We start from the raw sequence: 25,809 nt of genomic DNA on the forward strand, positions 1-25,809 counted from the left end.
CTCTGGTCTCCTGGGCTCCATAGGACTTCGTCATGGAATGCTTGAGGAATGTTTCGGCCGAACCATTGCTCTAACCCTTCCACAGAGGCCCGCCCCCTCCTCTAGCTCGGTCCTTGATTCGTCTCTCGTCGCACAGATACCCAGTCTATCACGGCGGGTATCGACCGTCTTCACATGGTCGCCGCATGTCAGCAGCAGTCGATCAGTGGACAGGCGTACACGATTGGGGGAGGGTGTGCTTGAACGCTTGAAATGACGACTCCTATCCCGTCTCCGCAGTACCAAAGCGCTCCATCATTCAACACGTGCGGGAACAGCATGTCAGCAGTCGAGTCCACGCAGCCCACTCGTGGAACATATTTCTTTTCGGAAAGCCGCCGCTGACTATGGGTTATTTCATGTGACAAAACCATGGGCTTTGGCCTTATGCCCTGCCACGACGGGGAACGAGCTAGCGAGCTGAATCGAAACATTCTCCTCACTCCAGGAACCCCTTGCCAAGGCGATGATCGCACAGACGGAGACTGTTGTCAGTGACATGTTACCTCGTACGTTTCTTCCGTCTGCTCCGAGGCGTACACCCCCTTTGTCTACATGAGTGCAACACCATTACTAGATTCGAAAACTTTGGCAGTTGGCACAAAAAGAAAAACACGCAATTGGGTTTGTTCTCGAGGCCGATGGCCGCGTTAAAGTTCTGCTGCTGACAATGAAGATACATTCCAACCCAGGGTTAAAATGTTGACCAGCGTCCTGCATGTCACAATGACACTTGCAATTACTGGAATATCTTAGCATACGAGCCTCACTCACCCAGGCGTGCTTGCGAGAGCTCAAGCCATTGGGACACCACGTCAGTGACGACATGTTCGAAGCTCTGAAACTTGAGACCAAGGACACGCTCCGTCTTGCTCGCATCGATCGCGACCCCGACAGACTTTTGCGTACCATCCACGCTGAAGATGCCTTTGTCAAAGACAGATGGGAAAGCCCTCTGTGCTATCACCTTGGTGTCTTCCCACGCCATGTCTGATGATAGAATGAATGACTGGTTACCCGATACTTGACGATCGAGTGCGAGGACATGTGCCTTTGCAACGTCTTCGATCCCGATGAAACTTCCGCAGATTGGTGTGTCATTACGTTGACCCCGAAGCAAATCGATCATGACGCCGCTCGAGCCTTTGGTGAGCTCATCTGCCGTGCCAGCAAGCTCATGACGACCCCAGACACAGGCTGGCAAGATGGAGACAAGGTCGAAGGGTGGTCGGAAGTGTCGCACCCAGCTCTCAGACGCGTTCAATGCCGCGATTTTACTAGCAGCGTGCGGGCCGGACCCTGAAGCGAACGGTGCAGAGGGCATGGGCAATCGGCTCTCGGCATTAAAAGCTGGGCCGGTCAGCCCTCCCTGGCCCTTGAAGTAGGCATGCGGTATGATGGCAGTGAGCGAGCTCGTGAACACGATTCGGCGCACCGTGCTTGGGTTCAGCTTGTAAGCGCTCTGAAGCAACCAGCACATGCTGTTGATGGCCGTCTGGACCTGCCACTCGTCGCTATTGGTAGGCGCCGACCCTCTCACATTGGTATTGGACGCCGGTGACGCGCAGTGGATGATGTACTTGACCCCTTTGACAGCTGCATCGAAGGCTCCGGGTACTGCCATGTCAGGGACAAAGGCCCAGTACAGTTGATGCTCGCTCGGCTTCAGAGCTCTGATGCTCGGTGTCGAAAGGATGACTTTGATGGCTTGGCTACTGCGAATAGCGCACCGAACGGCATAACCCGCTTTCAGAGCCTCAACCAAGACTCTGAATCCAATGAATCCGGTTGCGCCCGTGAGCAGAATCAGGTTTCTGTTGGTGGTCATTGTGGCTGTGAGGTCGGATCAAGGCCAGTCGTCAGGTAGGGGGTGACGTGCCTGTGTCAGTGTTATGCCGGAGCATCTTGCAGTCGGTAGTGATGTGGTTGAGACAGTACTCACATCGCTGTGCTTCAAACGATCGCTGGAGAAGACCGAAATGCCTTCCTAGATCAAGAGTACACGCACTGCTTATAGCTACCATCGCGTCCTGACAGACCCCGAGAGATCCAAGGTAGGTGGCACCCTCGGACTTTGTGTGCCACGGCCTCTACTAAGTCCGGTGGGTCTGCCTCCTCCTCGTTACGGCTGTTCGTTATGTTCTGGCCAAGCATAACAGAAACAAAACCCGACAGGCCGGCTATAGGAACTAATTCTTGCGGAATCGGATTTAACGCTGCGCTGACGGTTGGACGGCGCGCATCCACGCCAGGCTCTTCCGCAGTCCGTGGTGATATGAAAGTCACTTCAGCATGGTGTACTGTGCAAAGCTTGTCCGCCTCGAGAAGCTCTGCAAGGCCCAGGTCTGATTAATGCAACTGAAACGTCGTTGGCTCTACCATACAGACTCATCAGTCGCCAGTCGCCAGCCGGAGCAAGTAGGATCGTCGTCGGTATTGTCAAGACACCATTGCATGATTCGAGGAGCCAAGATCAAACTTCTTCTCGTACACTGAAGTTGCCCAAGTCTATCCCTACGTAAGAGCTCTGGTTAATGCATCATCAGACCTACGCTCCATCCTTCCTCAGCCCGTCTCAGCAGAAAGTATACAATGTAAAAGTAAAAGCATGCCATTACAACCTGGACGTCATCTCCATCGGGATGTACGATCTCAACTTTTGCAGCTGAGCCTTATGCTTCGCCTTGACCATGCCCACAACCATCTCGTTCGCCGGCATGTCGACGCCAAGCCTCTTGCCCCGCTGGATGAAGTACCCATTCAGGTAGTCAATGTCCGTCAGCTGACCGCGTTCAATCTGCGTCACCATCTTGCTCGGCGAGCCCTTCTTGCCTCTCAGCCGACCGATGGTGTCCTTCCGCATGCCCTCCCCGCGAAGCGCCGCCTGCAGCATGGGCGACGCCCGTCTGAGCTCCGGCATGCGCTCCACGACGTTGGCGATTTCGTCCAGCAGCTGGCCGATGAGGCGGTTCGCCGTCGGGTTGAACAGGAGCTGCTCGTAGTGGCAGTCGAGTAGCACGCAGATGGGGTCGACGACGGAGGAGAACATGAGGGAGGGGATCTTGAGCGTGAGCCAGCTGTCGAGCGGCAGCCCGCGCGCCCGCAGGTCCGTGGCCGCCGCAAACTTGGACAGCATGCCCTGCGTGCGCAGCCACTTCTCGCTCGAGGGGTCCAGCTGGTGGTGGTGGTCCCTACGCTCGCGGCCGAGATAGGGGCGGACCGAGGTCAGGGCCGTCTCAAAATTGGGGTCCTGAGAGCGGACGGCGTCGCGGCGGCGGTCCATGGCGAGGGCGTGGCTCATGTGGCCGAGGACGATGGAAGGGCGGGTGTCGGGATTCGTGAAGATCTCGTTGTTCGCTGCCTCGGCCACGCCGAGCCCGTCTTGCATCAGGCAAATGGCCGTCCGGTCATCAACGCGGTGCTTGACCTGTTCCAACAGTTTGACCGTGTGGCTCGGGGGCCCCGCGACGACCAGATTGCTGATGTGCCCTTGGTTCGCTTCCTCCGCGGCAGCTCTTGACTGAGACATACCAGCGTTGCTGTCGATCCAGTTCGGCGACCTGGACGGCCGGGACCGGTGCCGCCGTGCGTTGCCAGAAACGTTGTTGTAGCTGTTCTTCTGGTGAAACGGGCTTTCTTTGCCAGAGTGTATCGTCTGTATTGAATCGTAGACACCGTAAAGCGAGTGAGAGAGGAATTTGGATCTTGAATCAGAACCGAGGATGTGGACGGTTCGGGAAGATGGGGGCGCTGGCTCCTCGTGGCCCATCATGACTGCCGGAACGTAGAATCGGTTCAACGAGTCGGCACGGAATATGGCGTAAAGCTCCTGGTCGTTCTGCTCGGGCATCATGCCCAGGACCTTCTTGAAGCCTTCCTTCTTTTCGTGAGTGATTCCTAGCGTTGCCGCACCCGGAACGGTTGCGGCCATCTCTTTCGGCGCGATCTTGCCGGGCGAGAGGGCGGCTGGTGGTTGTCCAGATCCCAAGCCAGGACTTCGTGATGCGCCTACTGAAACGGATCTGATGGCTCCCCGGCCCGCGGACAGACTACCTTGGCTCCATCTTGCGTATGTGTGAGGTATCCGGGCGTGAAGCCGCGGTCGGGGTAGTGTAGCCACGGCGGTAGCCACGGTGGCAAAGGTCTGAGGGAGTCGGGTTCAATGCGTTGTCGGCATCGAGCCGTGGCTCTGCGCAAGGGGCCGTCGAGATGGGAAAGATGTAGGAGACAAGTGAGGAGGTATGTAAGCCGTCGTCAGGTTGGTGTTACGCAGGCAAGGAAAGTCGGTAGTGGCTCGGGGACCGTGTTTTGACTGGCGAGTAGGCCCCTATCGACCATGGGAATCGTGGAGTTTGGTGACGGGGACATTTTCTGCTCAAACCCACGCGACGAGGGTGCAATCGAACCGTCAATTCCCGCCGGTGCCACCCTGCCAAGCTGACTAACCACGACCATCTTTGGTGTCAACTCTCTTAGATGCATATAGCCACATCATTGCATCCCATCTTCAGGTGAAATTTCACTTCAACGGGCAGCAGATACTCTTTCATCAAACATACGTTCTTTGACAACACTTTTGGGGTCCATACCCAAGCAGAACCAGTATTTCCAAGGAGGCAAAGAAGCACCAAAATGGATGTCAAGACTATCATTCCCGACCTCGAGAGGCTGGACGGCACAATCGACGACCTTGAGGAGTCACTGGAGCCCCTTCTCAAGGGTCTTCCTGAGATGTCCTCAGAACTCCCGTTACTGGACAAGGCGAAGCTCATGACCTTGACAGCTTACTCCATCGAGTCACTTCTTTTCTGTAGGTCTCGAGTTTTACCCTGATGAGCACCAACTGCTGATCATGCGACAGCCGCTCTGCGTTTGCAAGGAGTCGATGCCGCCAACCACGAAGTCATGACTGAGCTCAAGCGAGTGAAGCAATACTTTGCCAAGATTCAGAAGGCCGAGGAGCCCCCGGCGCAGCGCACAACATCAGTAAATACGGAAGCAGCAACTCGCATTCTCAAGGCCGACCTTGTAAGTACAGTTATGGACCAGCGCGCCGCACAGCGCTTGCTAACAGACGTCAAGGGCAGCAATAGCAAGGACCTGAAGCAGAAGTTGGAAGAGAAGCTCGCGGAGGAGCGCGCCAAGGCTCTCCTCAATTCTATCCAAAATAGTAAGAGGCCTGCCCAGGACGACACAAGTGCCGGCCAAGGAAAGAAGCAGCGAGGCGACGCGTCCGCATCCAATGGCGGATCTCGCCAGAAGAACAAGAAGCGGAAGGCTTGAGCTGCCAGCAAAGTGTGCGTATGACAACTGACCTTTGAGGCTCGTGGGCTCCTCGTGAAGAATCGGGTCTCGCGAAGCCCATGGGTGGACACGAATGATACCCCTTGGTCTTCACTGCAGGTACGTGGAGACTGCACAGCAGGAAAGACCTGACGGCTGCCGCGTATTCTGCCAGACAGATCAGTATGGTTCTGCCAGGCAGATCAATATGGAGAAAGCAGACTTGCGGAGGCGCTGCAAAAACATGACGCTTAGATGAAGAATACGTCTTCATTCATTGTCAAACGGAGGTCACTCGCAATTCCCGCGACTGAAGTTTATAGAGCACTGTGCCCTTCATCTGAGTAGTCGACCAACAGCGGAGGAACGAATAGAATGAGAGAGTCGTCCAGCAAACAGCATGCAAAGAAAGGACCAAAACCGTAAAGCCCATGTTCGCTGTGACACCCTGCTATGTGCATAAACAAGGGTCACTTCCCCAGGAAGTCAAAAAATCAGAATTCCCCGCCACCCGATTGGCCACGGCACCGCCACAGACCCCCTTCACGCCTCCCAAAGCCGAGCTTCGTGTCCAGCATCTTCTTCTGCCATCCGTCCCTCTCCTCCCAGATTTCCCATCCACCGTCCGCAGCCTCAAGAGTGACCTCCTCGTCCGCATCAACACAAGCCAACCCAACCACTCCCATCCTCCACACCCCCAACCAGCCAGCCAACATGCCTCGCGCGACACGATCCTCCGGCGGCCGCTCCGCCCCCTCGCGTCCTACCGTCGCCTCCAAGCCGGCGCCCGCCCCCCAGCAGACGCGCCCGGCGACGACCATGGCCGCGCCTCCTCCCCACGCCGCCGCTCCTCCCCCCGCCGCCGCGGCGCCCAGCCAGGGCCCCGGCCTCTTCGGCCAGATGGCCAGCACCGCCGCGTATGTTGATCCTCGAGCAGAGGGCCCTCGTGAGCCCCGGCTTTCGGGCGGCCTCTGCCATCGTCGTCGCAGAGAAGAAGAGGAAGAAGAAGAAGAAGAAGAAGAAGAAGAAGAAGAAGAAAAAGGCTGACAGAAACTCCTCACAGTGGTGTCGCGATCGGCTCCTCCGTCGGCCACGCCATCGGCGGCTTCTTCGGTGGCGGCGCCTCGCCCGCCCCGGCCGAGCAGAACCAGGTGCAGGCCGCGCAGCAGCAGACCGCCCCGAGCCAGGAGTACGGCGCCAACAACTGCCAGCCCGCCCTGCAGCAGTTCACCAAGTGCATGGACGAGCAGTCTGGCAACATGCAGATCTGCAACTGGTACCTCGAGCAGCTGGTACGTTCTTCCTCGTTGCTCGCACAGAGAATAGGTGACGTGCGACATGTGCTAATCCGTGTTGTGCGCTGTAGAAAGCCTGCCAGGCCGCTGCCAGCAACTACTAGACGGACGGATGGATGGGACCGGCGCACAGCTGTACGATATATATATATATACGCATGAAGATTCGGAACAAAGCCTCGGGGGACGAACAGGGAGTGGCTCTTCGGGCATTATCGCCGATTTGGTGACGTGAAAAAGGTCATCTGCTAGATATTGCATCCCCACACTGCGGTGTACAATACAGGACATTCCGCTCCTCGTTTGCACGTTTTACCTGCTCTCCTGAAAATGAATAAAAAATGAATGACCTTGCCACTGGTGTCGCGCCTCTCAATACTGTAGTACTTCATGTCTCCTCCTCGTCTGGCCTCGGTTCAAAGTTGAGCTGCTCCATTGTCAGTCATGCTCATTTGGTCATGTCCAGGCGGCGGTCGTTGCTTACCGAATTCCCATTGTACAGCTGCTGGTCCCTCTGGTTGAGATTCGCCAGCTGGGAGAACTTGCCCTTGCGCTGCTCTCTGACCTGGGCAGCCTGCGCTTCCGCCTCCTCCCTGTCCCTTTCCTCCCTCGCCCGCTCCCTCTCCGCGCGGCCGGCGCTCGACCCGGAGAACATGCCTCTTACGAGGCCCCACAGCCAGGCGAGCAGCCCGATGAGGCTCCCAAAGAGGACGAGCGGCAGCTTGAGCAGCCCACGGCGCGGCGCCTGGTAGGCTTCGGCGTACTTCTTGACGGGCGCCAGCATGAGCGTGGCGCTCGGCGTGAGGCCCAGCTCGGCGAGCGTCTTGCCCTCCTCCGTCTCGTCGACACGGCGGCTGGGCCGCGGTGGCGCTGCCACAATCTTGAACGTGTAGGGCGCCTGGCCGTCGGTGCGCTTGTCGTCGACCCAGGCGCGCACGGCCGTCTTGAGCGTCGCCTCGGTGCTCTCGAAGCGCGTGCGCAGCGACGACCCGTCAAAGAGACGCACCTGGATCGCCGCCTGCCCGCCGGCGGGCTTGACGGTGCTCGATGCGGCGCTCGCCAGGGAGCCGGCAACGTCGCCGAGCTTGGGCTCGCGCGCAGCCGCCGAGCGGGCCTGGCGCGCGAGCTTGTCGTCCTCGATGCGACGCAGGATGCGGTTGCGCTCGTCAGCGGCATCCTGGCGCTGCTTCCGCAGGGTCTCGGCGTGGCGCCGCTTCTCGACGGCTTCGGGGGCAGGATCCGTCGCGGCGGCGGCAGCGCGTGCGGCGCGGGATTCCTTTGCGTTGCGTTCCTCTTCCAGGCGGCGGGCTTCGAGCCGGGCGCGACGCTCGGCCATGACGGCGCGTAGGGTGGCCGTGTTGCTCTCTTCTTGCGTGGGCGTCGGAGCGCCGGCGGATGAGCTGGACGACGACGTTGATGGTTGGTGAGTTTGCGGTGGAGTCTGAAGGGAAGGCGTCGTGGCGGCGGCAGAAGAGGATGGTGCTGGCGTCGTAGTTTCTGAGGGCGTGCTGAAAGCTTGGGAAACTCGCTGGGCGAAGTCTTCTCTGCTGGTGCCAGAAGTGATGTACCCCTTGAGATCGCCGTTCTTGATGATGACCAGCGTGGGCGTCTTTGGCAATGGAAAGATGGCAGCGAGATGGCCTGCTTCTTCTGAACCGGCCTCTAGCCGCATCAAGATGGCTTGGTTGCTCAGGAGGTTCTTGATGGGCGCGTCTTGCATGTAGTCATCCAGCCATGTTCGGCTCTCCTCTCCGTCATCTGTGAGGCACGTGAGTGTGGGGTTCAGGTGAGGGACCACGGTCGTGGGCATGGGATGCATACCTGTTACGAAGCATGCCACGGGCTTGCCCTGCAGAAGCGCGGCAGCAATGCCCTCCTGAAGGCTGCCCTCGAAGAACATGACGATCGCTGATGGTCGTGTGTGAGACTGGATGTCGACGACGGAGTGGTGGGGAAGCTCTCGTGATCGACGGATACGGTCGGCGCTGGGACCTCCACGAAGCTGACCCCAGGTAGGGAGGGCAATGCAATGGAGGGCCCTGGGATGGAAGTAGGGTGAAACGTGGAGAGATATGACGATTTGCTTGGATCAAGACGCCCAGCTGAGAGAACCCTCAAGTATCCGGTTGCAATCTCCCTTGAGGACATGGGCGAGAGCATGAGGCGTGAGGTGAGATGGAAGGGCAGACCAGACAGATGCCTGCCCGGATGATGCTGTCCTGATCCATGCATCGTGACCCCTGTCAACGGCCGGGCTGCCTTTGTCGAGCTTGCCATTGGCCAAATCATGGACAGCTCCCCAAGCACCCCGACATATGCATATGGCCAAAGCTCCCTCGACAAGGTGCATTATTGCATTGATGCATCACCCGCCAATGACGGCTTGAATCTCGGGACCAGACGAGGTGCTCCCACTTCTCCCCCACGACATATCACACCACTACCATGGCGTCTCCAGCAGCCCCATTGCGGCTCCTCACCAGGATATCTCAAGGGCAGAGATGCCTGGCACCCAGAAGCAACTGGATCTCCAAGGCCCAGGGGCCCATGGTCCCCCGACTGGCAGCGTCCCCCTCGACTCCGGTCCGCACCTTTCGCACCACCCCGCGCCGCCTCGATGCCAACAGCAAGAAGACGGGACCCGACGCCGACAGCTCCGGGCCCGGCGAGTTCTTCTCCCTCGTTGACAATCCGGCCACCCTCGTCCGCTCCGGCGGCAACCGCTCGCGCGTCGGCCTCTTCTTCCTCGCCATCATCCCCGTGACGGCCTTCTTCCTCGGCACCTGGCAGGTCCAGCGCCTCGGGTGGAAGTCGGAGCTCGTCGCCCGCCTCGAGGACCGCCTCGTCCGCGAGCCGCTGCCGCTGCCGCCCCAGATCGACCCCGACGCCGTGGCCGAGTTTGACTACCGCCGCGTCTACGCCACCGGCCGTCTGCGCCACGACCGCGAGATGCTCATCGGGCCGCGCATGCGCGACGGCGAGCAGGGCTACATGGTCGTCACGCCGCTCGAGCGCGACGGCGACGGCAGCACCGTGCTGGTCAACAGGGGCTGGATCAGTAAGAAGATGGGCGACCAGCGCGCGAGGAGCGCCGAGGCCCTGCCGACGGGCGAGATCACCGTCGAGGGCCTGCTGCGGGAGCCGTGGAAGAAGAACATGTTCACGCCCGAGAATCGCCCGGACAAGTGGGAGTTTTATTTTCCCGACGTCAAGCAGATGGCTGCTCTGACGGGCAGCCAGCCTGTGTGGATCGAGGCGACAATGGGTACGAACTGTGGAACCCTGTCCGGCTCGTCCCTCCTGAGGTGATGGTCTTGCTAACTCTCGCAGAACCCGAATATCTGCGCTTCATCGAGCTCCAGACGCAAGGCATCCCCATCGGCCGCGCTGCCGAGGTCAATCTGCGGAACAACCATGCGCAGTACATCTTCACCTGGTAAGTGTCCTCGGAGGAAGTCCTCCTCCCATCCCCCGTGTTCCCCTTCCCTGACTCCTCGCAGGTACGGTCTCTGCGTGGCAACCTCCATCATGCTGTACATGGTGGCGAAGAAGCCGTCATCGGACATCTCCAGGCGCGTCCGCATGAGTAAAAATTGGTAGGCTGGGTCCCCGGCGGCATCAAGCCACTTCCGCTTCGTCTTGTTCTTCGTCTCGTTCTTCGTCTCGGCCCGTCCGGCGGCGCTTCTTGGGTATCACCGGGAGCGGCATGCGTATCTCATGTACCAGCTCGGCCGGGAGATACTGCGTCGCCAACGAAAAGGTCGAGGTCGTCTCGTTGACCTGGCGTTGTCTGTACACTACTGTTAGATAAAGGCAACTTGCCCAGAATGATTGATACCCAAAACTTGCCTCCTCATGACGAGTTCCATGTCGCTCTCGTTTATTGTCCTCCTTCCCGCGTGCGCCGCGTACGCGCCCAGATCCTCAGAGACCTGCTCGAAGAACCAGTCGGTCGCTTGCTGCAGCGCCGCCAGCGTGTCTTTGCCGATGCGGGGGTTGGATATGCCGCTGGTCCGCGCGAACTGCTCGGCAACTCGTTTGACCACGGTAGAGGGAAAGGGGGGGTAGGAGTGGCCGTGCCTCGACCTCTTCCAGCCTGCCTTTCCTGCCCGGGGCTTTCGCTGCTTGCTATCGATCTCGCTGTGAGCCGTCACCTCGGCATCCGGCAATTCCTCATTCAGTGCCTCGTCATCCGATGCTTCGCCAAACGGCTCAGGCTGGTCGGCATCGCTTGCCAGCGCGTCAAAGGTAGCTTCCATTGGAGCGCTTGGGTCTTCCTCCATTCCAGGACCAAGATCGACCTCTACTTCATCGGGTGCAACGTCAACGGGCCGCGTCGGTGAGCTCTGGGCGCCCAGGCCCATGATGAAGGTGGAGGCATCGGGGTCCGCATCTTGCGGAATGGCGAAGCCAAAGTCACTCGGCCGGCCACCAAGAGTCTCGCGGCGCTCTTCATCGATGCTGGGTTCTCTCGTCAGTGGTTTGTCAAGGCGGTGCATGTTCCCAGGTCACTTACCGCTCAAAGGTTGCATCCACAGCCCCCTCGTCATCCATGCCTTCATCTGCGTCCATGGATGGGAAGAAGCCTTGGCCGGGTGCGTCTTCGTCGCTGAGGGCATCCCTCACATTGTAGAATTCGGACAGGCGTCTGCTGGCGAGCGAAAGGCGTGATGGCGCTTCGCTATAGGCTCGCCGTGGAAGTTCCAGGGTGGGGTCTTCGAGGATCGATGAGCGCGGTGGTACGAGATCCGAGTCGTCATCCATATCAAGTGGCAGTGTCATTTCGGGCCTGTCTATCGGGAGTTCGTCCTCGTCGTCGTCGTCTTCTTGCGCGGCGCGCGTTGAGCGCCTCGATCTTGAGGCCACATCCCTCGGCGACGATGACGTCTCCACGGGCTTGGATCTCGGCGCTAGCGCTTGACTTAAGGCCCTCAGGTTGTCAAAGAGGGACTCCCGGCGCCGCACGCCGACACTTTGGCGCCTTCGGCCGGGCGTCATGGCTGCTCGCCGTTGGTCGAGGTACTGCGACGCGGCTTTGGCGTGTGGTGTTGGCGCATTGTTCTTCCTGGCGGAGGCAGAGTATCCTTTGTGTGTTGAGCTGTTGAGGTAGTCTCTTCGGGGCTGCTTTGGTGTGCGGAACGCGCGGTGACTTGAGGGGGGTTCATCGCTTCGTGCGCGTAGACGGAGGCTGGGAGTCGCTGCTGAGAAGGTGGCATCGTAGGGGCGAGGAAGGCCCCGCGGCGTTGAGGCGACGGACGAGTCCATCATGCGCCGTCGGGTGCATATGTCGGATTATGGCCAGGTGAATGTCTGCTGGTGGAGGTGTTGCCGCATGTGATTATCCTCGTGTCGTCTCGCAGCAACTGCTTTCGTGGGGTTGTCCGTGGCTCGTTGTTGATGTATGTCTGTAGGTTGGTTCGAGTAGGGTGGAGTCAATGGAGCAAGTACATGGTCCCCAGACGGGCCCGGACGGGACGCGACTGTCAACGCGACTTTGACGAGACGGACCCCGCAACCCGCGTGGGAAGCTGCATCTGTGCACGGACCAGTGACCCATCCGCCCAACTCAGGGGCATTGAAACTGCCATATGAGGCACGACGACGGTGGGTATGATACCACATGTCGTTCCATTCTTTCTTGAGATTGTAACAACAGTCTACCTACCATACATTGAATAGCTTCTGGCGGCCGTTAAACGGCTCAAGATGCCAGATTGCTCTGGTCAGGCCCCTGATTAACCCAATATGGCCGGAAGGGCCAAGAGACTTCAGCACTCATTCACAGACAAGCACGCAAGCAGTAAGGGACAACGAGGGAACTATGACTCAGATCAAGGCGTTCCGTGATGGCAGAATCTCCCGACCGGATATAAATACTCACTATCTATCAGATTGAGACACGCCCGAGCTCGTTCTCACAAGAGCCTCCAGGCGTTCATCGTCGCCATACTGTTTTATTGCCACCTCCTTCCATTCATCCCAACCTTGCTCTATGCCAAACATCTGAAGCAAGGCATTTGCCAGTGGCAACGCATATACCCATTGCGTCTCCAGTCTCAAGCCCCAGAAGAATCGTCTCACCTTCTCATCTCCCATCTGATGCGCCATGCCCTCGCTCGTCTCGTACACGGCGTTTCTCAACGCGAGATCGCTGGTACTGAGAGAAACCTCACCATCACAGAGTGCTCGCATGTCGGCTGATACAAGGGAAAGCGCGAATGCCTCGCGTCGGGGAACAGTACGCGCCATCTGCCAGTCGATTGTTCCGGTAATGTTGAGGTCTTCATCCACCATCAAATGATCTCCCTTGTCGTCCACGTGCTTCAAAAAGAATCGGTTCTCACCGTCGGCTAATTGAGCCGCATTGTCTCGGAGAAAGCGATACACCAAATAAGCTTCGACGGAGAACTGGGGATAGAGCTGGCCATCTGCAATCAGTGCCAGGTATTGCTCTGCCCAGGCCGTGTAGTACGCCTCCGACGTTTCACATGGTCCGCAAGGGTGTAAACAGACGAACCTGTCGCTGGCTACAGAAGAAACAAACGGGGTGTCACCAGCAGACTCGACGCTCAGAGACCCCGCTTTGGCAAACGGGTGCTTCTCCAACTTGGCAAAGATCTCGGCGAGGCCCTTCCAGACTTTGGCGGCGTCTCCTTCCCCGTCCCAAGGTTTGCCGGGCATTTCTTCGATCAACAGAAAGCAGACACCGACGCCACAGTCGGTACCTCGGGATGGTATCCCGAACGAAAGGCACGCGGTGCCGGAACCGCTGAGGGTTCTAGAAATTTCAGGGTTGCAAACTCGCTGCGAATCAGGTACTCAGCGAGTGGACGGCGAAACCGGAGACCCTTGGTACTCGCATGAGCCACGATGGGGATCCATCGCTGAAGAGGATTCGGACGTGGTAGTTGGCACAACCCATCAAGGCGTCTGGTCCAACAACCTGCGAAGGATACTCGACGACGCAAGGCTTGCCTGCGTTTAAGGTAGAGGCGAGCTTGCAGACAGCCTTCTCGTTATCTCAGCGCGAAGGCGGCCGACTTCGGCGATGATGAGAGCGTTGTAGGCTGTGCCATCCAGGTCCTGCATGAGGAGTGCAATAAGCAAATGTTGAACTCAAGCGATATGCACTCAGGTAGTTCTTACCCCTATGCTGCGCTTGTGGAAGTCCCGGGACATATGGATGCCACAAAAGTGCATATTACAAATATCACACCCGGCTCCAACGGAGCGCGCACTTGGCCTTCCACAGTCGGATACTGAGCATTGAAAGAATTGGTCCACCATTATGCCATTTGTGATAAGAAATAACTCGGAGATTTCTCACAAGTCGGGTGTGGAAGGTGAGGAGATGTAGGGTACATGAACTACTGGAAGCCGGAATGCACGTGGGGGATGGTGAATGTCCGAGGAGACTTCATGAATCTCGAGTCTGGGCACTGGTGAAATGAATGCCGTGCCAGAAGGCCATCGTAGGAGGTTACTCGCTCGAAAAGTGGCTCACCCCAATTGGGACCAACGCAGGTAATTATATGTGCAATGCTTTGTTGTAGCGATCTGGTCCCCAACGGGAAACCTAGAATGGTCAGAGCAGTTGCCTGAGGTACAGTGTGTCGTTGATCAGCCCTCCACATCCAAGCTGCCTGGTCAATGAACGGCAGGACGCGGATGAGCACGGCCCCGTGAAGACTCCTGACTGGTGGGAAGTCTGTTCACGGTTACCATATGTACCTACCCAGGCAGGACCTCATTCAGCTCTGATGCGTCTCTTTTCCCTCCGATAAATATGTCACACAGGTCAGTAGTACTAGACTCTTCTCTCCAGGGCACACTCATGGTTCACTTTATTGGCGAGCCTTTGCCGACGGGGCTGTTCTTCCCAAATGCGCCAGGTTCCGGCACTCGAAGAGAAGCGTGCGATGAGTTCACCACCAGATTGTCGGCTTTTCCCCTGACAGAACATGTTACAGCTCTGCACAAGATGTACCATTGTTGCTCGTTTATAGCCGTTGTCAATCGCCAGAGGGTCGCTTACCTGGTGGTCAAGTAGTCAACTCCTTCAGAGTTGGCTGCGATCCAGGCTTTGGAATTGACGTAAAATGACTTCGCATATTGAAAGACAGGACACATGTTACGGGTAAGACCCGTTGACGGTATATAGGCCTGGGGCCTATAACTCTACAATTGCAGCCCAATTGAATCAACGACGTTGAATCAACACGTATCGTGTTGGCTCAATTGGACAGATGCCGTACGGTACTTACGGCCGTGTGAGGGCTGTCACTAAGCCCTTTTGGGGCCGACCGTAATAGGAGCCACTTAGCAAGCATCTACTCTAGGAAGAGGCTGGTCGCAAACCAGAAGCTGGTAAACGTCATGTTGTCGAGGTGATTCATTCGTTAGCCATGCTGTAATGAGTAGTTGGATCCTCATTCAGCATTCACCCCACCATTTATTGCGAACTTTCTCCATCTCAAAGTCTTCAAGAGGTGGTCGATCGAGAAACTTATCAAGCTTGCTCTGCCATTCGAGTCTCGTAATGTTGCCAAACCAGGCCGATGTATATTCCCAGTAGGGAGGATACCATCCTGAGAACTCCCAGTCAATGATTCCGACCACTTTGCCCTCACGAACAAGAATGTTGAACGGGTTCAGATCACCATGAGTGAAAACTGGCGGAGGACATGGCCCATCTTGCCGATCCATCATTTTCTGGAGGTCATGCCAATCTTGATCCCTCTTCTGGGCTTGGAGATCCTCGGGCTTCAGGTTATCTCTGAGCCAGAAATGAAAGTTTTTTATTGTCGTGAAAGGGCCGAATCGAGGATTTCCCCGGGGTATACGGGAATCGAACAATGAACCGCCAACGCAGCTTTCTACTCCAGTGGTTAGAGGTTTGAGAGCGCGTAGCTCCTGGATGAATTTTCTCAGCTGCAAAAAACACTCGAGCGCTTCTGGGGACAGAACATTTAAGACTGCCGGTAGCTCATCGCCCTGAATCCTTTCCATGACTATGTATGCTCTGTTCTTGTGTAAAAAAGAGCAAACGACCTTGGGGACAGGGATGCTTGTATTCTCCGCTAGGTATTTCAGAGTCGCACCTTCTGTCAGATGGGTGCGGATGCCTGTCTTGACGATTCTGTGATTTGAGATGGGTACGCAGAGACCGTCTCGTGAATAGAACTTCGCCGTAGTACGCAGCGCTAGTCGTGTCAAGAAGCGGCGTAACCAGGTGTTGTTGATGGCAAGGTGTTCGGTGCCGTCGTGCTGGGCGTCAAAGTCGTATCCAGGCGGAAGGTATAGGGGTGCCATTCTGTATGAAGGCGATAAACAAGAGAAACCTGTCCTTCGCTGGAAAGGCTGACAGAGGAGAGAAGTAGGCTAAGGAGTGAGGTCGTTGGTGGTGGAGGGTGTGGGTGACTTAAACATCGCAAATGTCGCAGTACAGGGCAGTCACCGGGGCACCGGAGCATGCAAACGAGCGATGCTGGAGCAGGTGTCGAAGGGTCTGCACAGGAAGAGTGAGCCAGGGAATTCCGCCCAAGGCCAGCCTCGGTAGTACGAGGCTGTAGTTTCGTTGTTGCAGCAGCCCAGACGTAGAACCAAATGCGGTTGAGGTCATCAGCTTAGACCGTTTGAACAACCGTACGTGAGCCGATGTTCTACCGGCTTTGGAGGGGCCCTGGTCTGTCCACGAAGAGGGGCAAAGCTCAAAGCCTGTCAACGTCATCTAGTATTGAGCGATAGCTGGCACAACTACCGAAACTACCTACCTAAACGGACTGTTCCGATCCCTCGCGACACCAATTCATCGCTATTCCGACGTCGGAAGTTACCCGAATTTTTGAGACATGGACGATTCAGAGCTTGACCAGGTAAGCTGCTTGGCACCGGAGCAAGCGCGTGGAGAGAACATCAAGGTTAACGCAGTGGAAGATCCGCAAGGCTCGCCTCGAGCAGCTCAAGGCTCAGGGAGGCAGTAGCGGCGGTGGCGGCAGAGGAGGCGGTGGCCTCGGAAAACAGGAGCAGGCCGAGCAACGACAGTGCGACGACCCCCCATATCCTCGCAGCTCGACTACTCTTACAGCACGCCCGCTAACCATGCACCGCACAGACAGCAGGAGAGTGAAGCGCGCCAGCATATTCTGGGTCAGATTCTGCATCCTGAAGCTGCGGACCGCCTTGGTCGTATCCGTCTCGTCAAGGAACAGCGTGCCACCGAGGTCGAGAACCGCCTCATCATGCTGGCGCAATCCGGGCAGCTCCAGTCCAAGGTGACCGAGGCGCAGCTCAAGGAGCTACTGAACGCCGTGGCCGACAAGCAAGAGGAGGAGAAGATTGTGGTCAGCCGACGCAAGGGGTGGGACGATGACGATGACGACCTTTTCGACCTGTAGGGATGCGTTCGCCCCCACGCGAGAGCATCGATGACGAATTCGAAGATACCATTGGGGGTTCTGGCGCAACGGAGTTGTTATTTCTGAAGTGGCATCTGTTTTGAACAATGTTGTTCCTGTTTTTCTGTGGAGGTGCCCGGACCGCCGTGGCGGCACTGCCTTGTGATACAAGAAAATGGTTACAAGTGGTCGCATGATGTACAAGTTTTCTTCCATGTTGCCCTAGGCGCTGCTGCCCGTCGCCTCGTTCCGCCTCGCCGATTCTTCTTTTGCCTTCCTCCTAGCCTCCCGTTCTCTCCGTCTGATCTCTCTTAGATCCGGCGGCGTCTCAATGCCGAGCTCGGCCCTCAGCTCGTCGACGCTGCTCTCCAGCCTCTCTTCCCAGTACACGTTGATCACCTCCTTTGACCTGCTCCCGTTTCGCAGGGCCCAAGGGCCGTAGATGCTGCGGAACCGTGCCCGTTCGCTCTTTTTCATGGTGAAGTAGCTCGCAACAGCGAGGCCCGTCATGGGGATCATGGTGTTCATAAATTCGAAAGCCTTGAGCGCCACCTCCCCCTCGCGATACACGGGGAGGCCGGTCAGAGCGTGATAAAAGTCGTGGCATTCGCGGTAGCGCTGCATGACGTAGGCGCACTCTTCGTCGTCAATGTAGCGCACGGCGGCGCGCGTGTCGGGGGACACGCCCTCGCGGTCAAGCCAGCCGACGTAGGCACGGCCGACGGTGTTATCGGGAAGACTACGGAGACGGTCGAGGTTGAGAGAGGTCGATGTCAGGCGTGGGCGGTCACGAAGGATGCGGCGACCCGTCGGGTCAGCCAGCATAGCGTCGCGGAGGCGGGGGAGGAAGTAGGGCGTGGCCGTCGTTTCGCCAACTGTAGCGATGAGATCTAGGCCATGACATTGTCAGAGTGCCTCGCAGACAAGAACGAGGTGCAGGGAGCCTGACCTCCGCGTCGCGGATCAACCAAGGACATGAGGCCGGAGCCAATGGCGAGACTGGCACGCTCGATGGTGGTCAGAGGCACATGGCCAGGATAGTTCGGCGGGGGCCGGTTGAGGACGGAGAATGGTCGCGGTGCTGAGCTGCATGATGCGCATGTCGCAGCGCGAACGACATGGCGCGCATGCCTAGCCGATGGAGCCCTGCAGACGGACTTCATACTGTCTGCTGGAGTAGAGGGTTGCGAGCGCTATGAAGGCAGAGGCTCGCAGGATGTTGTGTGATGCCGTCGTACGATCAGGGCGATGAATGTCACGGACCATAAAGCTTGCGGTTTCCCGTTACTGAACGAGAGACACGGAGCATCGGTGCGGAACCATCCCGACAGTGGGTCCAGGCTGCTAATGGGGGGACGTGCAACCCGCTGAAGAGCTAACTTGAACAAAGCCCAATAGAGCAGCACCCTGAAGGCTGCCCTTATCATGACAACCCCTCCTCGCTTTTATGGTACAAGGGAGTAAACTCTACCACGAAACCAGACAGCAAGCCAGACACGCCAAACATGCTTATGTTGTGTTGTTGATGTTCGTCATTCAATCCGCCAAAACATCTCGTTCCCGATCGTCAGTAGTCGGCGGCCCCATCCGCAATGACGGGCTCCCATAAAACACCATAGACACTATCCGACTCGCCAGCGACGCAAAAGTATTGCGATAGGGTGCAGCCCAATTTCAGCCCTCGGTAATTGCCATTAACGCCATGGTGCAGTCAGTGCACGTCTTGATAATCTCCTCACATGCCACCTCAGCGCGGACAGCCGGCGTCGTCCGCAGACAGTACAGAAATGTCAGCCCAGTAAGAAACGCGCAGTGTAGCGTTGCTGAGGTGTATTCAATCTTCGTGCCGATATCCTGACGCCTGTGGATCTATAGAAGTTCTTATCAAAGGGGCATCGGTCGAAGATGGTGATGTCGCTGCAGCAGGCAGATGGCCGCCTCCTTGTCTCCGAATATGAATAGCCTCATCGCTGCCCGTACAATCCCCAGCCAACGCATCAGCTCACTCGGTGTCATCAGCCCCATGGCCATTGTTTAGGTAACATCTCGGGGGATCCGTTTTCTTTTCTTTGCGGATTGGTGTTCTGTGGGGCTCTTCTACGTGTTCCTTATGGTACCCGAGATTGCTGGACTAAGTGTTGAAGATATTGATCAGGTGCTCGAGGGTTCCTGGCTGAACGCATGGAGGACTACCTGCAACGTCAACCGGCCCCCAAGGATTGAAAGTTTCGAGGGCCAACAGGATCTGGACAAGGGTGGCGGCCAGAGGTGCATCAACAGATCGAAGCTGTTCGACCTTTCCATGACATGATGTGGTGATCGTATGATAGCGATGTACTCCCAAAATCATCGGAAAAGGAGAAGGACTACATCACAATGGTTTGGTTGGCTGGCAGGGATACACCATGCAAGAGGACCACAGGCCCTTGAGCAGTCTTTTGACATCCGTCTGAAGTTAAGACTCCAAAGGTGCTGATTTACGGCCAAGGGTCAACTCGGGATCACAGTGTGTTATGTTGCCAAGTGGTCGAAAGAAGATCTATTCATTTCATACACTTCCAGTAAGCCAAGAGAGAAACGTTCAGATCATGACGCATAGTCACGAAGGCCTGAGTATTCTTGCTTAATCACCGGAGCATTCACAGAAGTGGGCCACTTTTCTGCGACCTGTTGTGAGAAGCCAAGCAGTTGACAAAAAGCTTGAGACGCTCAAAGTCTCTCACCGAACAACACCACCACAACTGCAACCAAGATGACTAAATATACACACCTCGACACCCCTACGAAATCCAGGATTCTAGGGGCTATTGATCATATGGAAAAATATAACATACCCTATATGAAAAGCCGTGTTTTTGCCCTTAATGGGGTCTCTAGATCTTCTGGATATCGGATCCTGAGAGAACGCAATGAACGCCGCCTCCAGAGCGACCCCCAACGTGAAGAGACTCGAGGCCGCCCTCGCACCCTTACGCCCAAGGAGCTCAATCTTATAGAGAAGCTTATCTGGAAAGCGGGTTATGAAGCACGTACTGTCTCTTGGCAATCTATCGCTCTCGAGGCTGGCGTACAGACTCCTTGTTCTACGCGAACCATCCAGAGAGCTCTCGGACCCCTTGGGTATAGGAAGTGTATTGCCTGCCCTAAGAAATGTGTTTCTCCAGCAGTCGCCCTACGACGTCTTCAAGCTGCAGAGAAGGCCCTGGAACTACGCCCTACTCCGGAGAGCTGGAGAGATATCCGGTTCAGCGACGAGGTCCTTTTTAGTATTGGGCCCGAGGGCAAGGCGCGGATTGTCCACAAGCAAGGCGAGCGGCATTGCCCTGACTGTACCCAAGAGTGGGTAGAACCCCAGGAGAAACATAAGAAGAGACTCCATGCCTGGGCAGCAATTGGGTACGATTTCATTTCAAATCTCATCTTCTACGAGGTCCCGGCCAGTACCAACGAAAGAATAAGCCAGCAGGTCTATCGTGACCGGATACTCGAAGGCCAGGTAAAGCCCTGGCTAGAAGCAGGTCACTCCTTCATCCTAGAGGAAGATGGAGACTCTGGCTATAGCTGTCAGAGATGTCGGGCCTGGAAGCAAGCCCATGGGCTACGCTATTACTTCAATACCCAAGGTTCTCCAGACCTCTCTCCTATAGAGAACGCCTGGAGGATACCTAAGCAGCGTATCCTACAGCGAACAGACTGGGACGTAGAAGATCTCAAGGCACTAGCGATAGAGGCCTGGCAGGAGCTTCAAGCTAATCCAGAGCGTGTTAATAGCTGGGTTGATTCAATGCCTCAACGGATGAAGGATGTCGTGGAAATGGAAGGCCGGATCACTGGGTGGTAGATACCTTATTCTAGGTAGGTAGTGTGAGGGGTTTTAGTGTCTCAAGTTTTTTTGTCATCAGCTTGGGGGCTTGATCTAAACCCCACTTGTCTGGTTTGTTTCCGGTGATCCAGATTGTCGGAATCGCACTTGGCTACCTACCTTACCTAGTGATGAGTCTTAGGCCAAACGCATGGTATCATCTCTGCGACTCACCACTTCCAGCGTGCCACGTTGTCATTGATCCGTTCTCTTGAAATATTCTACAGGTTTCATCTCAGGCTCATCTGAAAGCCTGGTGTTTCCTTGCGAAACCAATCTACTCGCATGGGTTCGTTCTGATCCCGGTCCTGACTGAAGTCGTCGACAAGCTTATACTAGGTACTCTCGGTAATCACAGCCCACGAGAATATTGAAATCCACCAGACCGTGTTCAAAGCGTCACAGCATAGAACATGTCTGATATCATACATGACCTGCTGGACTGGTCCAAAACTCAAAATGTCGTCCTCAACGGCATTAAGCCCAACGCCTTTCCTGGCCGGGGCATAGGTCTCATCTCAACCCGTGCCATTAAAGAAGGCGATGTCGTTCTAGAGGTCCCCACTTCAGCGATCAAAACTCTGGACGATCTCCCACCGAGCCTCCGCAAGAAGCTTCCATCTCCTCCGGACACGACCGTTCACGCCTTGCTCGCCCTCGACCTCGCCACGGATGCCTCCTCCTGCCCTGCCCCCTGGCGAGCCGTCCTCCCATCCCGCGCCGACATAGCCACCATGCCGCTGACCTGGGACGAGCGCCTGCACCCGTACCTGCCCCCAGCGGCCCGCGAGCTCCTGAAGCAGCAAAAGACAAAGTTCGAGAAGGACTTTGCCAACTGCGTCGCCGCCGTCCCGGGCCTCGACGAGTCTAGGTACAGACACGCCTGGCTCCTTGTCAACTCGCGTACCTTTTACCACACGTCGCCCCTCACGGCCAAACTGCCCAAGGAGGACCACCTCTCGCTGCAGCCCGTTGCCGACCTCTTCAACCACGCCGCTCGCGGCTGCACCGTTGCCTACTGCGACCTCTCCTACACAGTCACCGCCAACACATCGTATCCGCGCGGCGCCGAGATCCCCATCTGCTACGGCCGCCACAGCAACGATTTCCTCCTCGTCGAGTACGGCTTCATCCTCGAGGGCGCCTCCAACGAGTGGGACGAGGTCTCGCTCGACGACGTGCTGCTGCCGCGCCTTCGGAAGCCCGCGACGCGTAAGCGGGACCTCGAGGATGCCGGCTTCTGGGGTCGCTACGTGCTCGACTCTGATATGGTCTGCTTCAGGACGCAGGTCGCCGTCCGGAGCCTCGTCGTGCCCGAGTGGGTGTGGAGATCGTTTGCTGAAGGGCGGGATGAGGGGGAGGGCGCCCAGTGGAAGGTAGACACGGAGCTAAAGACGATGCTCGAGGAGTATGATGAGCAGATTGAAGCTACGGTCAAGGAGGTCGAGTCCTTAGAGGTTGTCGGCGAAGCGGTCCAGAGGGAGATCATCGTGCAGCGATGGCGCCAAATTCAGACTATCGTCGGGGTTGCGATAAAAAGATTAGCGCAATAAATGACGGCATCATATTGAACACAGAATGAATTCCTCACGCAAGACTCCTTGTGGAAATCCGAAATCAATATTGTCGTCCTTAAGAAGCACCGACTGCCGCTCTTGTCTTCTATGTCGAGTATGAAAGTCCAGGGTCACCATCGTGTCGCGGTGTAGTAAGTAATTTGAACCATTAAAGCAGAACCCAAGATGAAAGCAACGCCAACCCAAATCCCCAATATTGCAGACCTCCAAGCTCCTCGAGAGCATAGCGGTGATGATAGTACAGATTGCAGGCTCTTCTCCATGGAGAATTGCAACCCCTAATCGCCAGTCGAGGTTCGACAGGTAACCTCGACAGAAAAACCCGTTTATTCTGGACGAGGTCTCTTGGCACCATGGGGATTTCCCCAGTCGCCACCTCCCTGACCGCCACCTCCCTGACCAAAAAAGCCGGGGTTGAATTGTTGCGGCATTCCTTGAAAACCTAGAGTGCAGAAAGATCAGTAAGAAGCAACCCAGATTGAGTGGTGAGAATAGTCCATGGCAAGTACACAAGCAACAAACGAACATCTGTAGCAAGCCCGAAGTGCTTTCATCATCGGTCTTGTCTTGACCCCGCTGCCACTGGCAATAGGTCAAGCCAAACGACACAGACGTGGGTTTGCCAGATTGGGATGTACGATGCAGTAGGGACAAAGAGATAGTGCACAGATCAGGAGTCTTACCCTGCATGCCTCCACCCATCATGCCCATGGGGTTGCCCATTCCGCCCATTGGCATTCCGCCCATTGGGCCCATGGGCATACCTCCCATCTGATTCATGCCACCGCGGCCACCTCGCATACCACCGGGCCCACCACGCATGCCGCCGCCGAAGCCGCCCCGGTTGAAGCCGCCCATGTTGTTGTTGTTGAAGCCGACGCCGCCCATGCCGCCGTTGTTGAAGCCGCCCATGTTGTTGTTCTGGTTGTATCCACCCATGCCGCCGGCAAAGTTGCGGTTGTAGTTGTTCTGGTTCATGCCGCCTCGGGGCACAAAGCCACCACCGCCGCCACGTCCCCTGTAATTACCTCGGAAGTTGCCACCCATGTTGGCACTGTTGTCATTGTTAAAGGTGCCTGTAGCCCGAGACCCTTGGCCATCCTTAGGTTGCCTGTTGGATGTGTCTTTGGGTAGCGTGCGGAAGGGATTCACGTTCGGGTTCGAGTAGGCGACATTGTAGCGCTTTTGGCCGGGCGTATTGCCCTCGAGTTTGTCGACGAGGTGCTTCGTAGCGGTCGCAGCTTGTTGGGAAGCAAACTCGATATAGACTTGCCTGTAGCACGATTAGCCACGGCGGCGTCTATGGAATCCCCAGCGAAAAAACTTACCCCTTGCTCTTGCCATTGACTTTATGTTCACTAAACGTTATGTCCTTGAGCTCGTCTTCGCAGTGCGCCCGACGTGACCAGCCGCGAATCTCATCGTCCGTGTTCCACCAGTTCAGATCCGAGATGGTGATGGCGTTGGTAGCGCCAGGGTCTACCGCTCTGTCGTCCCCCTTACGCTTGGTGCCTTGTTGCGGGGCAGACGACGACTGATCGTTGTACTGTTCGGGTTCCTCCTTGTGCTCATGCTGTCCACCATCATCGTGATCTTCACGGTGGTCGTGCTCTTGTTGTTGCTGCTGGCCTCCCTCGTACTCATGATGTCCCTCCTGATTCTCCTGGGGTGCATCGCCGTAAATATCGATTTCGAATTCGTCGTCGGCCATTGCGGTGGTGTGCGACTGTGTCTCTATGAAAGCGAACAATCAGGGTTGTTATTAGGTTCTGAGGTACAGGAGCCGTCGTTGCCTTTTATGCATCTATGATCAGCCATGGGGAGAAACACTGCGAAACGACATGATATGAAACAAATACCACCACCGGCCACCATCCCGGCTGCGCGAAGAGAGAGAATAAGGAGACAGAAAGACCAATCATACGTACACTCCTCTTTCTGCAGACAGGACAAGGTGGAAGGAGGGTTGGTTGATCCAAAGCCCGTCCGTAGAGAGTTTTAAAAAGTCGAAGAGGAAGCTCTGTACTTCGATCTCTTGTGACGGCGACGGGGGGAGGGGTCTCTTGGCAGCGAGAGCCCGACGGGTGTAGGTAGAAGAGTACAGGCAGGCAAAAAGGGTCCGATGGCAAACCAACAGCCGACGAAACGAAACAGGTTGCCGGAGTTCCCAAGCCCTTGACAGTCTTTGCAGCTGTTGCCCTATTGCGCACCCGCACGCGATGACACCCTGCTGGATCTCAAGTTCCTTCGCTGTTGCTGCCTTACGACCACCTCGGTAGGAAAGATCGGTTTGGCCGAGTGGGCTTATTATCTGGCCGTCACGCCGCCGGTGAGATGAGTCCGGCTTTCGATTCGACAGTTCTGAACGAGAGATAGGTGGATGAGGCGTCGTGGTGACCTCTGGCGATCGCGGTTGTTGGAGTCGAGGCTGGTGATTCAGTGGGATGACTGCGTTAAGCCGGACTGGTCTTCCTGAGGCAGCTTGGAAGCTCCTTCAGACGGGTAGAGCTTAGGTCGCGTTTGGGCCAGGCGTCGAACATGGGGCGGCTTGAAGGTGTGCATGGGCTCGCCTCCTGAAAGTCTCCACCAAGGGGTGTCCTGTGGCTGATGCTCTGTCAATTGGGCCAGATCTGTGGCGCCCACGGAGCACGGCCGCATTCTTCCGCCCCTGGTTTTTGGCAATGTGGCTTCACCACGAAGCACCAGCTGGTTCCGTCGAGTTCCCCATTTCCTGGGGGGACCCTTAGAGACATCTATTCATTGCTAGGACACCTCGCATTTCCCTCCGATCCCCAATCGCCTTCTCCCTCACCTATCCACGATACCCACGTCCCGATCGCTCTACGCATTGCCAGAACTTCGAATCAATCCTCTTTTACCTCTCTGCCCTTCCTCGAAATTGCAATGGCCGATACCGTTAAGGAGTTCCTTGAGGTCCCCTCGGAGTTCGCTCAGGATGGCGTCCAGTTCATGAGGAGGTGCACCAAGCGTGAGTCGACACGAAACGCAACCTATTGTGCACGACACGTGCTGACACTCTTTACTAGCCGATCGCGCCGAGTACCAGAAGCTGGCGCAGGCCGTCGGTGTTGGTTTCCTCATCATGGGAGCTGTCGGTTACATCGCAAGTCTCCCCGCATGTCGCTGCCGCCCTGCCACATTGCTAACACTCGTCGGAACAGGTCAAGCTTATCCACATCCCCGTCAACAACATTCTGGTCGGTGGTGCGTAAATCATGGTACACGAGCGCTATCAGAAGCGATAGGAAGCCGTGTAGAAATCATGTCTGTCGCCATTTTACAACGAGCCAACCCACCGAAAATATACCCGCGGTTACGGAGGGACTCTGGATGGA

General features: G+C 56.6%; 14 protein-coding genes across 14 annotated transcripts; 6 read left to right on the forward strand and 8 right to left on the reverse strand.

The window, feature by feature from the left end:
- Window positions 1–396: 396 nt before the first annotated feature.
- Window positions 397–1,867, reverse strand: D7B24_005023 (uncharacterized protein; the record flags this gene model as incomplete). The annotated part of the gene is made up of 2 exons (XM_028639186.1): window positions 397–524; window positions 814–1,867. The coding sequence occupies 2 exons, from the start codon at window positions 1,865–1,867 to the stop codon at window positions 397–399; spliced, it is 1,182 nt and encodes a 393-aa protein (XP_028499093.1).
- A 786-nt stretch (window positions 1,868–2,653) lies between these two features.
- D7B24_005024 (uncharacterized protein) lies at window positions 2,654–3,970 on the reverse strand (the record flags this gene model as incomplete). The annotated part of the gene is made up of 1 exon (XM_028639187.1): window positions 2,654–3,970. The coding sequence occupies one exon, from the start codon at window positions 3,968–3,970 to the stop codon at window positions 2,654–2,656; it is 1,317 nt and encodes a 438-aa protein (XP_028499094.1).
- Window positions 3,971–4,671: 701 nt separating this feature from the next.
- Window positions 4,672–5,322, forward strand: D7B24_005025 (uncharacterized protein; the record flags this gene model as incomplete). Its single annotated transcript, XM_028639188.1, has 3 exons — window positions 4,672–4,849; window positions 4,901–5,067; window positions 5,122–5,322. The coding sequence occupies 3 exons, from the start codon at window positions 4,672–4,674 to the stop codon at window positions 5,320–5,322; spliced, it is 546 nt and encodes a 181-aa protein (XP_028499095.1).
- Window positions 5,323–6,036: 714 nt separating this feature from the next.
- D7B24_005026 (uncharacterized protein) lies at window positions 6,037–6,721 on the forward strand (the record flags this gene model as incomplete). The annotated part of the gene is made up of 3 exons (XM_028639189.1): window positions 6,037–6,239; window positions 6,386–6,614; window positions 6,689–6,721. 3 exons carry the CDS (start codon window positions 6,037–6,039, stop codon window positions 6,719–6,721), a joined length of 465 nt encoding a protein of 154 aa, XP_028499096.1.
- Window positions 6,722–7,005: 284 nt separating this feature from the next.
- D7B24_005027 (uncharacterized protein) lies at window positions 7,006–8,517 on the reverse strand (the record flags this gene model as incomplete). Its single annotated transcript, XM_028639190.1, has 2 exons — window positions 7,006–7,044; window positions 7,102–8,517. The coding sequence occupies 2 exons, from the start codon at window positions 8,515–8,517 to the stop codon at window positions 7,006–7,008; spliced, it is 1,455 nt and encodes a 484-aa protein (XP_028499097.1).
- Window positions 8,518–9,062: 545 nt separating this feature from the next.
- Window positions 9,063–10,217, forward strand: SHY1 (surf-like protein; the record flags this gene model as incomplete). The annotated part of the gene is made up of 3 exons (XM_028639191.1): window positions 9,063–9,882; window positions 9,948–10,053; window positions 10,118–10,217. 3 exons carry the CDS (start codon window positions 9,063–9,065, stop codon window positions 10,215–10,217), a joined length of 1,026 nt encoding a protein of 341 aa, XP_028499098.1.
- A 203-nt stretch (window positions 10,218–10,420) lies between these two features.
- On the reverse strand, window positions 10,421–11,885 carry D7B24_005029 (uncharacterized protein; the record flags this gene model as incomplete). The annotated part of the gene is made up of 2 exons (XM_028639192.1): window positions 10,421–11,078; window positions 11,134–11,885. The coding sequence occupies 2 exons, from the start codon at window positions 11,883–11,885 to the stop codon at window positions 10,421–10,423; spliced, it is 1,410 nt and encodes a 469-aa protein (XP_028499099.1).
- Window positions 11,886–12,497: 612 nt separating this feature from the next.
- Window positions 12,498–13,298, reverse strand: D7B24_005030 (uncharacterized protein; the record flags this gene model as incomplete). Its single annotated transcript, XM_028639193.1, has 1 exon — window positions 12,498–13,298. One exon carries the CDS (start codon window positions 13,296–13,298, stop codon window positions 12,498–12,500), a length of 801 nt encoding a protein of 266 aa, XP_028499100.1.
- Window positions 13,299–15,050: 1,752 nt separating this feature from the next.
- D7B24_005031 (uncharacterized protein) lies at window positions 15,051–15,929 on the reverse strand (the record flags this gene model as incomplete). Its single annotated transcript, XM_028639194.1, has 2 exons — window positions 15,051–15,628; window positions 15,719–15,929. The coding sequence occupies 2 exons, from the start codon at window positions 15,927–15,929 to the stop codon at window positions 15,051–15,053; spliced, it is 789 nt and encodes a 262-aa protein (XP_028499101.1).
- Window positions 15,930–16,468: 539 nt separating this feature from the next.
- Window positions 16,469–17,014, forward strand: D7B24_005032 (uncharacterized protein; the record flags this gene model as incomplete). Its single annotated transcript, XM_028639195.1, has 3 exons — window positions 16,469–16,492; window positions 16,554–16,660; window positions 16,732–17,014. 3 exons carry the CDS (start codon window positions 16,469–16,471, stop codon window positions 17,012–17,014), a joined length of 414 nt encoding a protein of 137 aa, XP_028499102.1.
- A 222-nt stretch (window positions 17,015–17,236) lies between these two features.
- Window positions 17,237–18,323, reverse strand: COQ4 (Ubiquinone biosynthesis protein; the record flags this gene model as incomplete). Its single annotated transcript, XM_028639196.1, has 3 exons — window positions 17,237–17,904; window positions 17,964–18,185; window positions 18,278–18,323. 3 exons carry the CDS (start codon window positions 18,321–18,323, stop codon window positions 17,237–17,239), a joined length of 936 nt encoding a protein of 311 aa, XP_028499103.1.
- Window positions 18,324–21,289: 2,966 nt separating this feature from the next.
- Window positions 21,290–22,429, forward strand: D7B24_005034 (uncharacterized protein; the record flags this gene model as incomplete). The annotated part of the gene is made up of 1 exon (XM_028639197.1): window positions 21,290–22,429. The coding sequence occupies one exon, from the start codon at window positions 21,290–21,292 to the stop codon at window positions 22,427–22,429; it is 1,140 nt and encodes a 379-aa protein (XP_028499104.1).
- Window positions 22,430–22,779: 350 nt separating this feature from the next.
- Window positions 22,780–24,164, reverse strand: D7B24_005035 (uncharacterized protein; the record flags this gene model as incomplete). The annotated part of the gene is made up of 4 exons (XM_028639198.1): window positions 22,780–22,895; window positions 22,980–23,035; window positions 23,106–23,726; window positions 23,782–24,164. The coding sequence occupies 4 exons, from the start codon at window positions 24,162–24,164 to the stop codon at window positions 22,780–22,782; spliced, it is 1,176 nt and encodes a 391-aa protein (XP_028499105.1).
- Window positions 24,165–25,357: 1,193 nt separating this feature from the next.
- Window positions 25,358–25,686, forward strand: SSS1 (Sec61p translocation complex subunit; the record flags this gene model as incomplete). The annotated part of the gene is made up of 3 exons (XM_028639199.1): window positions 25,358–25,442; window positions 25,501–25,565; window positions 25,636–25,686. The coding sequence occupies 3 exons, from the start codon at window positions 25,358–25,360 to the stop codon at window positions 25,684–25,686; spliced, it is 201 nt and encodes a 66-aa protein (XP_028499106.1).
- Between the last annotated feature and the right edge of the window lie 123 nt (window positions 25,687–25,809).

The sequence above is a fragment of the Verticillium nonalfalfae genome (assembly GCF_003724135.2).
Source record: "Verticillium nonalfalfae strain VnAa140/NRRL 66861 chromosome Unknown scaffold_3, whole genome shotgun sequence".
NCBI classification, from domain to species: domain Eukaryota; kingdom Fungi; phylum Ascomycota; class Sordariomycetes; order Glomerellales; family Plectosphaerellaceae; genus Verticillium; species Verticillium nonalfalfae.